This window comes from Dryobates pubescens, chromosome 26, assembly GCF_014839835.1.
Source record: "Dryobates pubescens isolate bDryPub1 chromosome 26, bDryPub1.pri, whole genome shotgun sequence".
Taxonomy (NCBI): Eukaryota; Metazoa; Chordata; class Aves; order Piciformes; family Picidae; genus Dryobates; species Dryobates pubescens.
Window position 1 is genome coordinate 7,100,384 of NC_071637.1, and position 15,091 is coordinate 7,115,474.

At 42.1% G+C, this 15,091-nt stretch overlaps 1 protein-coding gene across 5 annotated transcripts in view; it reads left to right on the forward strand.

The window, feature by feature from the left end:
* The window catches only part of STAU1 (staufen double-stranded RNA binding protein 1), a 33,959-nt gene extending 19,315 nt beyond the window's left edge, over nt 1-14,644 (forward strand). For 2 of the 5 annotated variants that reach the window (XM_054173425.1, XM_054173426.1), the window contains 9 exons: nt 3,488-3,586; nt 4,872-5,102; nt 5,664-5,807; nt 7,255-7,401; nt 8,183-8,255; nt 10,241-10,560; nt 11,266-11,388; nt 13,118-13,203; nt 13,833-14,644. In XM_054173425.1, the coding sequence (XP_054029400.1) occupies nt 3,488-3,586; nt 4,872-5,102; nt 5,664-5,807; nt 7,255-7,401; nt 8,183-8,255; nt 10,241-10,560; nt 11,266-11,388; nt 13,118-13,203; nt 13,833-13,920 (1,311 nt within the window). In that variant the 3' untranslated portion in view covers nt 13,921-14,644. The remainder of the gene's footprint in view (nt 1-3,487; nt 3,587-4,871; nt 5,103-5,663; nt 5,808-7,254; nt 7,402-8,182; nt 8,256-10,240; nt 10,561-11,265; nt 11,389-13,117; nt 13,204-13,832) is intronic. The other 3 variants (XM_054173427.1, XM_054173428.1, XM_054173430.1) reach the window with 3 other exon arrangements.
* Nucleotides 14,645-15,091: the final 447 nt, after the last annotated feature.

Here is a 15,091-nt window from a genome sequence, read left to right on the forward strand (position 1 = left end):
GTTGCAGTACAGGGCTACTTTGCATATTTGCAGTCAGAGATGATGAAGCACTGATTTAAAGCTTAGCAAACATAGACAGTTAGGCTTTCTAGCACAGTTTTTAGACAGAAATTCTAAATTTTGCCTAAAAATCCTAAAACCAGAATAGCTTCTGTGTTATTTGGTAAATACCAGCTGCTCTTTTTACCCTTACCGTGGAAGAAAACAGCCTGAAAGCTCAGTTGAAATCAGTGTAGCTCTAACAGGCAACTCCACTGGTTTTCATCATTTGCTTGTAAGCATGCTGTGAGAAAGGGCACGTTGAAAGAGTTCCTAGAAAAGTGCAAAACCCCTCTTAAAGGAATGCACTACTTTTGCAATTTGCCTGGGAGGTTTTTTTAATCATTTTTTGTTTCCTCTTTTTTTTTTCCCTTCCCACTTACTGGAGATTTGATTTGACCAATTTGAGAGCCAAGAGTGCTAAATGCTTATTTGTGGTCTCATTCTGAATAGAATAGAATAGAATTAACCAGGTTGGAAGAGACCTTCGAGATCATCATGTCCAACCTATCATCCAACACTACCCAATCAACTAAACCATACAACCAAGCATCCTGTCAAGCCTCGCCCTGAACACCCCCAGCGACGGCGACCCCACCACCTCCTCAGGCAGCCCATTCCAGTGGGCAATCACTCTCTCTGTGTAAAACTTCCTCCTAACCTCCAGCCTAAACCTCCCCTGACGCAGCCTGAGACTGTGTCCTCTTGTTCTGGTACTGGTTGCCTGGGAGAAGAGACCAACCTCCGCCTCACTACAACCCCCCTTCAGGTAGTTGTAGAGAGCAATAAGGTCACCCCCGAGTCTCCTCTTCTCCAGACTAAGCAACCCCAACTCCCTCAATCTCTCCTCATAGGGCTTGTGCTCTATGAGGCATATTTTCCTTCTATGAGGCATAGATTCCTTGGAGAGTTTTGTCTATGCACACATGATGAAACTACTGCAAAAGCTGACCTTGTAGACCATCTGCCTGGAGGTGTGCAGGGAAAGGGAAAGTGGGGGACAGCATGTTTGTGTGATTCTTTTTTATTTATAAAATGACACAGAACTCAAGTAGGGGCAAAAGAATTGGTAAGTGTGGTTGGTGGTTTGAGCCTTAACTGGGAGTTAAGAGCTCAGGTCGGGGCAAGGCTGAGAATCTTCCCCCTGCTCCCCACTCCTCCCTCCCAACAGAGAGGCAAAAAGGAAAGGGAAGGAGCAAATCCACCAAGCAATAATTTGGAGTCGGCCTGCAATTAGAGAGGTAAAGAGTTTTCTTTAAACAATATATATGTAACAATAACAGGTAAGGTTCACAAGGGCAAGGAACAAGGATGGATTGGGGGGGGGGGACAAGAACACAAAACCAGTCTCTCTTTCTGAAGAGGCATGGAAGCAGCAGGGAGAAGGATCAGGCCCCAACCATGTGGCAGAAGAGCAGGTATGCAGCTGCAGTAGCTCTTGTCCAGGAGAGGCAGGAGCCAAAAAGGAGAGCTAATGACTCCAATGCACTCCCTTTTATACCCTAGCTGGGCAGGGAGGGGAAGTGGAACAGACTCAGTTTCCCAGGGGGTAAACACCCTGCAGGGAGGGCTAAGCACTCGCAAGCCCTCCCCGCTGGTTTTTCAGAATGGGTGTTAAGCCACCCCAGTAAGTCTGTTCCTGGTTATTTGCTATTCATCTGTTCTTTTTAGAGAGAGGTATTGAAGAGCAGTGCTGTATTTTACACTGTGAACAGACTTGGAATGTGTCAAAATACACTGTGGTATAGCACATAATTTCATGTTATTTGTTTGTATCCTCTTGGAAGTTATGAAATGGAACAAATCTAATCCAGTGAAGAGAAGTCCTGGTCACCTTGGCAAGCATAAGTGTCAGAAGTTTAAAAGCTATGTTTAAAAACATTACAGGGAGGGGGGGAAAGTGTTTGGTATTAAAACGGTTGTGCTAAAGTTTTGGCAGGGAGGGTAGTGACAGATCATTCCTACAGGTGCTGGTAGTAAACTTGGTGTAACACCTAGACCATACCAAAACAAGACCTTAGTAGTTCAAATATTTTTTTGCTGGGTCTATGAAACTATTCCTTGTGAGCTTATTGATTGCAAAGGAAATAGGTTTTAGAATATGATCATCAAGGCTTTCAACTTTTTCCCTACACTGCCTTCTGCTGAGGTACAGCCTGGCTTCCCTGGCCTAGAAGATACCTCCACATTTCTCTTGCAGTCTAATGTTCCTGTGGGAGTGGTGCTATCAAGTGGTCTCAGGTTCTGCAGAGGTGAAGGCTACCCTGTGTATGCCTCCACGTAGAGGTCAGAGACTGGGTGTAGTATCAGGATGATCAGGAGTATCAGATGTCACCGCTGTTAAAGGATGTTGGACTATATGGAGTCTTCTGAAATGTTTGCAGCTTGAACCTGAAATGTACCCATAGTGCAAAATCTGATGGGACAGTGGGAGCAGTGCAAACCACAGATTAATCTGACTTACTTTTTTTTCTGAGATGGGAAGTGCCTGCTGTAAGTGGTGGGAAAATTTTTTCCTTCATGGTTTAACTAGTTAGGTACTGGGGTTGCTTACTGCCATCAAAACTACTTTTAATCAGTGAGAGCTCTCTAGCATGTTTCTGCTGCTCCAATAAGGTATTTAAATCATTTTTGTTACCTGGTTGCATAACTGGTGTTGTGGCATGATATAATTGGTGAAATTGATGCTGTTCATCTTTATCATGATCTTTCCAATATCACTGCTGGACTTAAAATTTCTCTGTTGCTCTTACCATGCCTCTGAGTTCATGTTGATCCCAACATCAGTGAAGACATATTTGGAATCACAGTCAGTGTTTCACCTGGAGATACACAGAAGTGCTTGTATGTAAGCTTCACCTGGCACTGCTGTACTCCTAGCAGGTGTAAGTTCTCAGACGTACACCATTTGATTTCAGACAACTTCCAGCTAGTATGCTAGCTACAGATGAAGCACAGAGAAGGGAGCACATCAAGAGGCAGGACTATGGCAGGGTCTGATTAGCCATCCTTTATTCACATTGGTCCCATTCTCAGAATCTTTATTTTCCTGCCCTTTCTCTTATCTGATGCTGTCTTAGCGCTTTCGGTACAAACGTCCAATCAGTGTACGAAAATTGCCTTTCATAAAGGTACTTCCATTTGGAAATCAGTTCATTTAACACTGCAGCTTTTCCATAAATAGATTTTTAAACCTATTGGCCTTGTTCCATTTGTCCTTTCCTGCACCGAGCACATGAAAATAAGGTTTGTTAGCTTTTACACATACACCTGAAACGAGCTGCTCAGGGTTCAGTTGTGTAGTACGTGTGCTGCATTTCTACCACACTCCCATACAGTGGCAGTGAAGGTTAGACCACTTAAAATTTTGAGAGTTGAGTAGACTGGTTGGATGGATAAAATTCAATTTAATAGGATCTTTATTTTAAATAGAGTATGCTTCTTTTAGGTTAACGGAAAAGAACCAGATGATGAAAATCTCAATAAATCTGAAATAAGCCAAGTTTTTGAGATTGCACTTAAAAGGAACTTGCCTGTGAATTTTGAGGTATGTTTGTTTTACAAGCTCGAGATTTGTTTTGGTTAGAATATTAAGGGTACACATTAAGTGAGTCTCTTTCTAGATGAGCCAAACAACTGACTTGTAACATGCCTTGTTAGTTGTGAATACACTTTGACAGTCGCCCCGATTGTCTCGGAGTTTACGTGGTAAAGACAAAGAGAACACTCCACCTGTTCACGAGTTCTTGCACTAAAGCCATGCCCCAAGTGAACAGCTGTGCTGGGGTTGTCTGTGCAATCTTTTTCCCAAGCTTTTTGAAAAATCAGTGGAGAAACAAAACACAGCCCCACACTAGTGGTTAGAACATCGAAGTGCAGAGCTGAGGCAAAAGAGTGTAGCTCACTCTGACAGACACTGATGGAAGTATTTGCTTAATGAAGCACTGATGTGGACTATCCGCAAGTTGCAGAATCTCACGAGTAGGTTTCTTTTCCTGCCATGAGCTGCCCTCATGTGCATCTTTCCTTTCCCTTTGGCCTGCTGCTTGCTGCCTCTTTGCCTCTCCTTGATAATTTTAGTTTTCTTAAATCAACAGCTTCCATAGGAGCATCTCTGTTCCACTAAAGTATTAATTTATGCTGCTTTCCTGAGCTGGCAGAGTAACATCTGACTCTCTGAATTATTATAGTAAGAAAACACAACTGTGTGTAGCTAAATTGCTTCTAAAACTGTTCTATGTAATTTTACCTGAGGCTTTCAATTATTGCAGACCAGCCTGAGCATCACTGGTAAAAATTACTGTCAGACAAAGCCAGTTGTGGGTGGAAGCTCTTCATTCAGTTTTTACTTTATGGATATTTCAAAGTATGATGTCTTATGCATGGAGTTAAAAGCTAAATGTATAGTAGGCAACTATCTCCTAGATGTCTCCAGAATTCTTTTACTTCTGAACTAAAATGCTGGATCCTACTCAATTGCTTTCTCTGTAATGTTCTGTTACCAGAACATGATGTCTTTAATGAGGTGATGTTAACTGTGTTCAAGTATGAAATAGAAGGGTCATATTGCAATACTGAATGAGTAAATCAGCAGATTAAATGAGATGGGTTAATGACTCTGATGTAAATACTGTTCTCTGCTTGCTGCATCTGATCTTTTTAAAGTCTAAGTTTATTTGGGTGGGGTTATGTTATTAGAGTGAGTAGGATTTACAAATATTTGTGCATTGTATGAGAATCAAAAGTCTCTGTATCCATAGTTCTTGAGAGAAGTTTGCTATAAACAATGTGCCCTACCATTTTTAATGAGTGTTTATCACGCTTTCACTCAGTTTTTCCCTCTGAAACAGGTGACCAAGGAAAGTGGTCCTCCCCATATGAAGAGCTTCGTTACCAAGGTGTCAGTTGGAGAATTCATGGGTGAAGGTGAAGGAAAGAGCAAGAAGATTTCAAAGAAAAATGCTGCAATAGCAGTCCTAGAAGAACTGAAAAAACTACCACCCCTTCCTACGGTTGAGAAAATGAAGCCACGAATCAAAAAGAAAACAAAATCAATAGTGAAGGTAAGAGACAAATGGGCTGGAAATCTGGCTGCTAGCAATAATCAGCAGCAGAGAGATGTTTCCTTGTAATTACAAACACTCTTCAGCTGCTCAATGCCTATCAGCAGGCTGACACTGCAAATGAAATTGTATTTTGCTCCCCCTCTAAATGGGATTGTGTTTTACAACAGCGATCAGGAAATTCAGAATGAAAGAGGAGCCTTATAAAAGAACAAGTGGCACATATAAAAATCAAGCCCTGACTTTCAAGCCTTGGACTCCACAGCTTTGGGTTTTGAATGATTTTGCTTGTGCAAATTCTCCTGCAAGCCCGTGCCTCCTAATATAGCAGGATTAGAACTTGTAAAACTATTACCAGTGGCAGATTATATGTCGTCAGCTGTGGCAGCAGAGCCAGACAGATTGTTTCTTTTGGGCTGTGACTGTGTTTCATTTAGCAACTTGTATTTCAGTGTTTTTAAATCCTAGAGATGCACCAATTCAGTGGCACGATGGCCTTTTGTCTATTAAATCAAACAGTCACCAATTTTGGCTTATTTCCTAAATATTGTTTTTACATAGCTGCAAACGAGTCCAGAATATGGTCAAGGAATGAATCCCATTAGCAGACTTGCCCAGATACAACAGGCCAAGAAAGAGAAGGAACCAGAGTACATGCTCATCACAGAACGTGGCCTTCCAAGGCGCAGGGAGTTCGTTATGCAGGTTTGTGTGTTAACTGGGAAAATCCAGCTGCATGCCTGGGATGTCTTGCTCTTTTTCTGGCTTATGGTAATCAGGTTATCGTGATGACACACAAAGTTAACAGGATTATGGCCAAATTTCCCTACCATGTATTGAGAGAATCTCTAGTGGGCTACACTCAATCAGATCCTGGGCTGCATCAAGGGAAGTGTGGCCAGCAGGTCAAGGGAGGTGATCTCCCCCTCTACTCAGCTCTGGTGAGACCACACCTGGAGTACTGCATCCAGTTCTGGAGCCCCTATTACAAGAGGGATATGGAGGTACTGGAAGGTGTCCAGAGAAGGGCCATGAGGATGATCAGAGGGCTGGAGCACCTCTCCTGTGAAGACAGACTGAAAGAGCTGGGGCTGCTCAGTCTGGAGAAGAGAAGGCTCCAAGGTGACCTAATTGTGGCCTTCCAGTATCTGAAGGGGGCTACAAGAAGGCTGGGGAGGGACTTCTCAGGTAGTGATAGGACTAGGGGGAATGGAATGAAGCTGGAGGTGGGGAGATTCAGGCTGGATGTGAGGAGGAAGTTCTTCCCCATGAGAGTGGTGAAGCCCTGGAATGGGTTGTCCAGGGAGGTGGTTGAGGCTCCATCCCTGGAAGTGTTTAAGCCCAGGCTGGATGAGGCTCTGGCCAGCCTGATCTAGTGTGAGGCGTCCCTGCCCATGGCAGGGGGGTTGGAACTAGATGATCCTTGTGGTCCCTTCCAACCCTGACTGATTGTATGATTCTAAGGTAAAAGTTCAAGAAAAGTGACCTGAATTATGGTTTAAAAAAACTAAATGTACGTCTAGAACACCAGGAGTCTTCTGTTGTAACCACCTAATGTTCTAATTAGCAGCAACATTAATGCTCTGGTAGAGATACTGAGCTGCTTATGTTCTGCAATGTAGAATTTATTAACATGAATTTGAGTATCCTTCATTTCCTCCTTCCCCTGTATTTTTGTGTGCTGGTTTAGAGTACAGCACTTCCTGCACTCTGCATTGCAAATCCCACTGGCACAGCAGTATTTTCAATCCTGAGTATCTCCTAGCCTCTGATCATTAAATATCTTCTCCAGACCTCCCTCCTCTCCTGGCCAAGACAGGAACATTAGTTGCTTTCTTTCCATTACATTTGTAAATCTGCTAACCCTGTAGCTTCAACTTGGAAAATTTATGTCAGCTGTGATACCATTTTTCAGCATTTAGGCTGCTGCCAAGGTGAGAAGATGAAACACAGTTGTTTGTGTGACTTCGGTTTGGGTTTTTTGTGCTTGGGGGGGGGGGGCAATGATTATTGATAATAAATGACAACTTGCTTAGAATAATGATCCCTTGAACAGTTTTGTGACTCATGGTATTGTTGAGTCACAGACCATTAATGAGTGGATCCTCATACTGCTGCTTAAGGACTTGGGTTTTTAATCCTCTTTGTCCAGGTGAAAGTTGGTGTACACACAGCTGAAGGAATGGGCACAAACAAAAAAGTTGCTAAACGCAATGCAGCTGAAAATATGTTGGAACTTTTAGGTTTCAAAGTCCCTCAGCCTCAACCTCCAAAGCCAGCGTTAAAGACAGAAGAGAAGGTAAGTTCTTAAGAATCAGCCGCTGTTTAATGTTACAGCAAAAGCCGAGTTGAAACAAAAGCAGCTTTGCAAGGCAGTAGCTGTGCAGTAAATGGATGCTTTCTGCCCCAGCCTGGAAACAGCTGTATAGAGGTGATTGATGTCTAAAAATAGTGCACTTTGGATACATTAAAGGTTCCATTCTGCAAGTGAATCAGTCTCATCAGAAGGCTAAATGAATGTATTCTTTGCAGAACGGCTCAGAACCTGTGGTGATTGGTGTGTTGACCTTAGCAACTTGCAGACATTGTAGGTTATAGAACTTGGTGCTAGCTATAGTTCAGGGTGTGCCACAGCTGGGAGTTTGTTCCAGCTCTCTTTCTGTGGTAGATCCCTTAGCAGGGAAGGAGCCTTGTTTTCTCCTACTGATTCAGCAGATGTTACCATGCAGTTCAAGTATCAACCCTGGGTTTAGTTTTCTGCTTTCCATGTATATGCTCATTTGTGTCCAATGTTGTCCTCAGAATGCCAACAGCTGATGTTCAGCTGGCTTTGCAGCACCTTGTTCTTCCTATCTGTGTTCTTAATACCACATCATTGGTCTGTTGATGGTTTTAGTGATTCAATAAATAAGAATCACTGAACTTGTCTCTCCTTAGCAGTTATGCAATAACTGAAGTTCTTGAATAATACATTTTTCTCTAAATCTTGACTAGTCAGGTCACTATAAAAGTTGGTGGGGGTGAGGGTGGTACTTTTAACAGGATATGGTGTGTTTGGCTCTTTTCCTTTTATTTTTAAGACACCATTGAAGAAAGCAGGTGATGGAAGAAAAGTAACCTTCTTTGAGCCAGGCTCTGAAGAGACTTCAACTAGTAAGTAATCTTACTGCAAGAGGCATGGCCCTGTTGGCTTGTGTGTGTCTGTGTCAGGTGTTTCTCAGTCCCTTCAGTGATGTCTTTTAACACACTGTAATGAGCAGAGGTGTGCAGTTGCTGGCTTGCAAACCAAATCTACCCCTTGGGAAAGTTTTGTTCAAGTCTCAAAAAGATTTGTACTTTTTTTCCCCTCCCAAACTGGTGGAGGAAAGTGGCTGAGCCAAAAGCATGTGTGTGCTCATGGGCTGGGTTGAACAGCCAGTAGAGGTGCAGCTGCTGCTACCTGCCATATCTTGGCTTGTCTTACCTCAATCTAAGGGATCTTGAGACAGGCTTTAATCTGTAGGTAGAGCTTTCTAGGACAGCTGTGAATGTTCAGGGCCAAGCTTGGTTCAGATCCAGGGACAAGGATTTTTCAGCCAACATCAGGAGTGAAGTGTGGGCAATTTCTTTGTGGGGAGAAGGTAAGGGGAGGAGGAGAAATCAGCCCCTTAGGCTCAGCAGAATGTTTCTGTAGTATACAGGGAGCAAATGAGGATGGGAGCAGATTCTCTGGGAAAAGGACTGGGGGTTTCTGCCACCTGGAAATAGCCTTCTACATTTGGAAGAATGGTTGCAGGTTGGAAGGCTGCCCCAGAAATGTCACTTTAATCCTGAGGCAGAGTAGCAGTGGGAAGGTGGTGCTGAATCTGTTGAGGCAGTTAGCTTTGGCTGTATCATCTAGCAGATGTTGAGGGAATAACTGCAGTGTGTTAAAGACTGTTCCTGGGGTGAAGATGTGGATGTCAGTTCTAACTGAAACTGGTCTTCCTAAAGCAGAGCTGGAGAAGGAAGGAATGGCCTTGTAGTACAGAACCCTCTCTTTGTGCTTGATCTCTAATGCCTGAGAGCAAGGAACTGTGCCTGCATTTATTTTAGATAGTTGATGGTCACAGTGGTCAAATCCACATAACTGCCTGGAACAAATAAAGCCCCAAACCTGGCCACCAAGTACATGGGGATTTGCTTTCTTTTCTGTGAGCTGTTGGGAGGGAGGAGTCATTATGGAAAGTTTGCCTGTTGCAGCCTATTTCTGTTCTGGACAGTGTGTTTCCAGTGCTTTATGTGTGTAAGATTAATTTTGGTGTGTAAATTATAACTCCTTGGGATTGACTTGGACTTCAGTAATGTTTTACTGCATCCATTACATCTTAGGTAAACTTCCTGACTTCCTCTTCAAACTTTGCCATCCCTGTTTTCTTCCATCTACAAATGTTAGCCTTTGTCCTTAGACCTGAAATAGCTCAGTCCTGCTGAGCTGCATTTATCCACTCCCTGTAACACCAACTTCACTTCATTTCAGTGGCACTGCCTTCCCTGCCTTTCTGAGCACACCCCTGTAATTTTTCTCCACAGCTGTGTGTGAATTCCCCATATAAAGCTGTTGTTATCTCTCTTAAATCTGACTTATGCCATAATGGCCATAAACTGCCATCGGTTTGGACTGTGGTTGGATGTTTGCTGCAGTCATTCTTGCTTCTTCAGGCTGTGCTCACATCCCATTTAACCTCACCTACCACCTGTTTGTTTTCATAATAGACAGTTTAGTGTGAGCTCTACGTTACTGTCTGTACAATACATAGCAGTGGTTCTGGCATTTCAGTGGTTTCACTGTTTGCTCCTACAGTTTAAATGATTAAATAAATTCGAAGCCCAAAGACTGTATCTAGAACATGGCTGCAACTGTCTGCAGCTTGACTAACCTGAGAAACTGCTCCCAGAGGTAAAGTTGTTGGTTTTGGCAGAAGCAGGTGTTGCACTGAATCATTATTGAATAGGCTGGTGCTGAACCTCTGACCCACCAAACGTGACTCCAGCTAAGTTTGTTAGCGTTTCAAAAGTAACTTGAAACAAGATACTTTTGATGTCTTTATTCCATTCATGTGCCTGCAGATAGCCTGATAAAAATAGCAGCTGTTTAGTATGAACCTCTCTCTTCTCAGGTAATAAAGAAGATGAGTTTAGGATGCCTTATCTCAGCCATCAGCAGCTTCCTGCTGGAATTCTTCCCATGGTCCCTGAGGTTGCACAAGCTGTAGGAGCTAATCAAGGACACCACACCAAAGAGTTCAACAGGGCAGCCCCAAATCCTGCCAAGGCTACAGTAACAGCAATGATTGCTAGAGAGCTATTGTATGGTGGTACTTCTCCTACTGCTGAGACCATATTAAAGAACAACAACTCATCAGGCCACGTACCCCATGGACCACTCACTCGGGCCTCTGAGCAGCTGGACTATCTTTCCAATGTTCAGGGAATCCAGGTAAGTGTTCAGCTTTGCAAGATTTCTCTCAAAGCTCTCAAACCTGTCCAACCTGCTGTTAGTTTTAAAGCTTCTGAGTTCTGCTGGTGACTGATGTCTTCTGAGGCTGCTCATTAAGCTCAAATTCACGTCAAATGTTTTACTTCACCTGTGAAATGCCCTGAGTTTTACAGCTTCAGATGTGTGCTTTGGTAATGCATCCTCAGCTTTCATGCAGTACTACTCTGAAGTCTTGGAAGAATAAAGTGGAAAGTAGCATTTTCTGAAAACTGTTATGATGTAGGGACAAAGTATGGCCTGGCCTGATCTGAAATCTCTCTTTTTGAATGGTCTTTCACATTTTTAACACTTCCTTATGTTTAGACCTTTAATCAGAATTGCATGTAAGCTCCTTAGCAGTATGGTGAAGGAGCTCAGTAGATTAAGAAGTATAATGGGGGAAGTTTGAAATGCAGATAGCTGTGGCCAGAACAAAGCTCCCAGCAATGATCATTAAGTAGCCCCATCTATTCAGAATGCCTGCAGAGCTCTCAGGATCCCTAAAACACACTGAATGTCCAACTTCTAAGTATATGGTTTTGCTGGCTGACCTAATGATTACAAGTAAGCTTCAGCTTCATATATGGGCAGGTAACTTAGAGCAATTGTGATATATTTCCTGTGCTTGGTTAGCTGGTAAGAACTAACTCCTTCTCTCTTCTCTAGGTTGAATATAAAGACTTTCCAAAAAATAACAAGAACGAGTTTGTATCTCTCATAAACTGTTCCTCTCAGCCACCACTGATCAGCCATGGCATTGGAAAGGATGTAGAATCTTGCCATGATATGGTATGATGAATGTTCTCAAGTGCTTGCTCTTTGACCATCAGTGAACTAAGGGATGTGCTGGATAGGCCAAGGTTTCATGTTACTGCTGGAGGAAATGCTTTACAATTCCCTGGCTAATTTTTGTCTGGTATTTCACAAGTTGCTGGAATAAGTGATTAAGAATACCAGAATCTAATCTGAATAACCTTTAAAATGCTTAATATGTGCTCACAACTTTGGTTTACAAAACCACATTTGTTTTACCTTGACATTATTTGCATGAGCAGAATGTGTGAAAAGGAACATATAAAACATAAAAGCATCTCAGTTTATTTTCTCTAATGGTAAGAACAGGCTGAGCTTTCACTGGGATCTGTAAGACTTGGGTTGATGTTACCAGACCTGCTGGAACACAATCCAAGATGGAAGGAAATGCAATTCCCTGGTAGACAGCAGGATACACTCAGCATCTGTTAAGATTCCTTTAGAAACAAGATCTCATGTTATCTAAAATATTTCTGTGAAATGATGATTTTTCTAGACTCCAAACTGTGCAGGACTTTGTCTGTAGAAGACATCAAGTATTGCTGGCAATAGGTACACAGTTCATTGACATCTAAATTGAGTTTTGTCCTTCTGCTACCCAGCAGTGACCCCAGCACTGACTGCAGACTCAAGTCATAGTTTGCAGCATGTAAATACACTTAGGGAAACCTGATTAGACTGATGTTGGTACTAAAAAATGTTGCAGTCTTTCTCTAATGGCTATAATTGAATATAGGTTTCTTTGATCTTCGTCTCTTAATGCTGACATTTTCATACCCATCCCCACATCCTGTCATAAAGAGCTCCTGTCAGACTAAGCACAGTCCATGCAGTATAAGGAAGGGAAAAGGACAGCTGGTTGGGAACTTGGGCCAGCTTGAGACCCATCCTCTGTTCTGTTACTCAGCTTTGGCTGTGCATGTGCCACAGCTAATCAGAGACGCTCTGGAAAGGTGCAGCTGAAATCAATCTGAATTGAAAAGCATTTCAGCTCTCGCAGCAGGTGGCTTCATTTGCACTGGCCACATCACATTGGCTCTTCCTTTTAACCATCACACATGCCCTACTTGTGTTGTACTTTTGATTCCTGTGTAGCTTGTTTTCTTTTCCTGCAAAAAACTTTTTGGTTCTGTGTATTTTAATATCCTAGGTCTTTAGCTCTCTGCACTTTGAGCCATTATTAATTTGGTGTCTTCTTCCTTGATATTAACAGTATTACTGAAGTGCATTGCTAAAACAAGTGCTGTGGGAATCCCCTAGCCACAGCACTGTCTTATTGTTTAGTGTAGCAAGATGCAATTCTGCACCATCACAGTTTTTTCCCCACTGTAATTATGCATCTTTAGTGCCAAAATTAGCACGTTTATTTAAAGTGAGTCCCAGTTGTGCTTTCAACTGCATGAATGAAATGGACTCAGGATGAATATAAACTACAGCACAGCAAGTTCCACCTCAACATGAGGAGGAACTTTTTCACTGTAAGGGTCATGGAGCAGCGGAACAGGCTCCTCAGAGAGGTTGTGGAGTCTCCTTCTCTGGAGACTTTCAAGACTTGTTTGGACATGTTCCTGTGTGACCTGCACTAGATTATACAGTTAGGTGGGCCTGCTCTGGCAGGGCAATTGGACTGTCTCCAGAGGTCCCTTGCAACCCCTAACATCCTGTCATCCTGTGAATTGCTGAATGCTCGCTCTCTCTTCTTCAGGCTGCATTGAATATTTTAAAGTTGCTGTCTGAGTTGGACCAACAAACCACAGAGATGCCAAGAACAGGAAATGGACCAATGTCTGTGTGAGTGACCCATTGCCTTTCCCTTGCCTTAATGGAAACCCTAACCCTCTGCTGTTCTAAACAAATAAAATGTGAGGGGCGTTTTTGTTTGCCAGAAAAGTTAGAATGCTGTTACTTCTTCAGAAGGATGAGAGGGTAGGTTTATGATCAAGCTTGTAATTTTTATGTGTCAAATGCAAATTACTAAGAAGGAGCAAGTGGATAAAATGTAATGGCTGTGATACAGAGCAATCCTGACTGTTATCCCTCTGCCCATGCTGTTTGTTTACACCTATTGTTTGTAAATTCTGTGGCTTTTCAGTGATTAAGTGTTACAGCTGCTCCTCTCTTCCTGCAAATCTTCTGTGTAGAAGCTGTAAGCAACGTGCAGGTTTCACAGCTTGCTTTCAGCAGAAACGTGGAGGGGTTGCAAAGTGCTCCTTTTGACCAGGAAAAAGGGTTAGCCTCCAATTTAGATAATCAGCTGTGAAAATGGTGGAATTAAGAGTGCTAACTGATTAAAAATTCAAGCCAGTTATATGGAAACCAATTGTATATATACCTCGAATTATTTGCGTCTGATTTAGAAGCATCTTATTAATGGAAACAGTGTTTTATCTCCTAAGTAACAGGTGTTTTCTCATTTGTAGATGTGTGAAACAAGAAATGGAAAGTGACCCTCTTCTCAAACCGGCTAACTCAAACACTTTGGGACAAACACTGGACAGCACTGCCTAAAAAAGGCTTTTGACTGGACCCAAACCTGAAAGCACCAGAGAAAATCAAATGCTTCCTCTTAATGTAACCTAACTGTTTTAGAGTGCTACAGTCTTTACAACCTACTGTAGTGTCTAAATCATAACCGTTGCTTTTTCTTCAACCAGTGATAAATTTTTAGTTCCATTCTGTTGTTTTGATCGAGATGACACTATGGATTTTTCATTTTAAAAGTTCCTTAATTGTATCTAGAACAATAGCACCGTTTAGAAACTTTGTCTTCTGAGACTGACATGTTATCTGTGAACTAACTTGGGAAGATCATATCCGTGTATGTGGTTCTTTTGGGTTTACTGAAATAGCAGAGTTTCACTGGAAACCAATTTGTGTGCCCACCACTTGAAACAGTCCCATATATTATCACTTCTTTTTTCCTTTGCGAACTTAGCTTAATTATCCAACGGTTGAATGAATTAAAACGCTGTAGGAATTTTAAACTTCGATCATTTGGGGGTTAATTTCTAGTTTTCTTGAGTGGGGGAGTAGGGGAACTGGAATGCAACGTGACTTTCAATGCTCTCCGATCTCTGTTTTAAGGCTGGCGCGTGTGCAGACGGCACACCGCTCACTACATTACAGGATATGATCTCGATGTAGTGCATATAAAACCGCAGATTGATTTTCCTTGAGTGCTTTATACTGTTTAATTACATCTCCATGTAGGGCTGAAAACAAAAACAAAAAAAAAAAACAAACAAAAAATGACCTATGTTTATATATAAAACTGTGTTGCTTTTGATGTTGTGTTATTGCGCGCCGCCGGGCGCGCAGTAAAGTTTTTGCATATGGTCCAGGTAAAGCACGATAGCCTTGCAAGTTAAGTACTGCTTCAGTTCATTGTTTACGCTGGAATTTTTTCTCCCCATGGAATGTAAGTAAAACGTAGTGTTTGTCACCAATAAATGGTAATACTAAATTTATTATTTTTTATTTTTTGATTTTTATCCTTTTTTCCTTTTTTTTTTTTTTTTTCTCTTTTTTTGGGTTAATTTATTCTTGTATGCCACTCCAGGGCCTGCTTGTTGTTCGGTTTTTATTTAATAGGATTTGTAATGCTTGTGATCTAGTACGGGCAGTATTGTAAAGCTATGGAGTAACTGTACAATGGTTATCAATTACATATAAATAACTA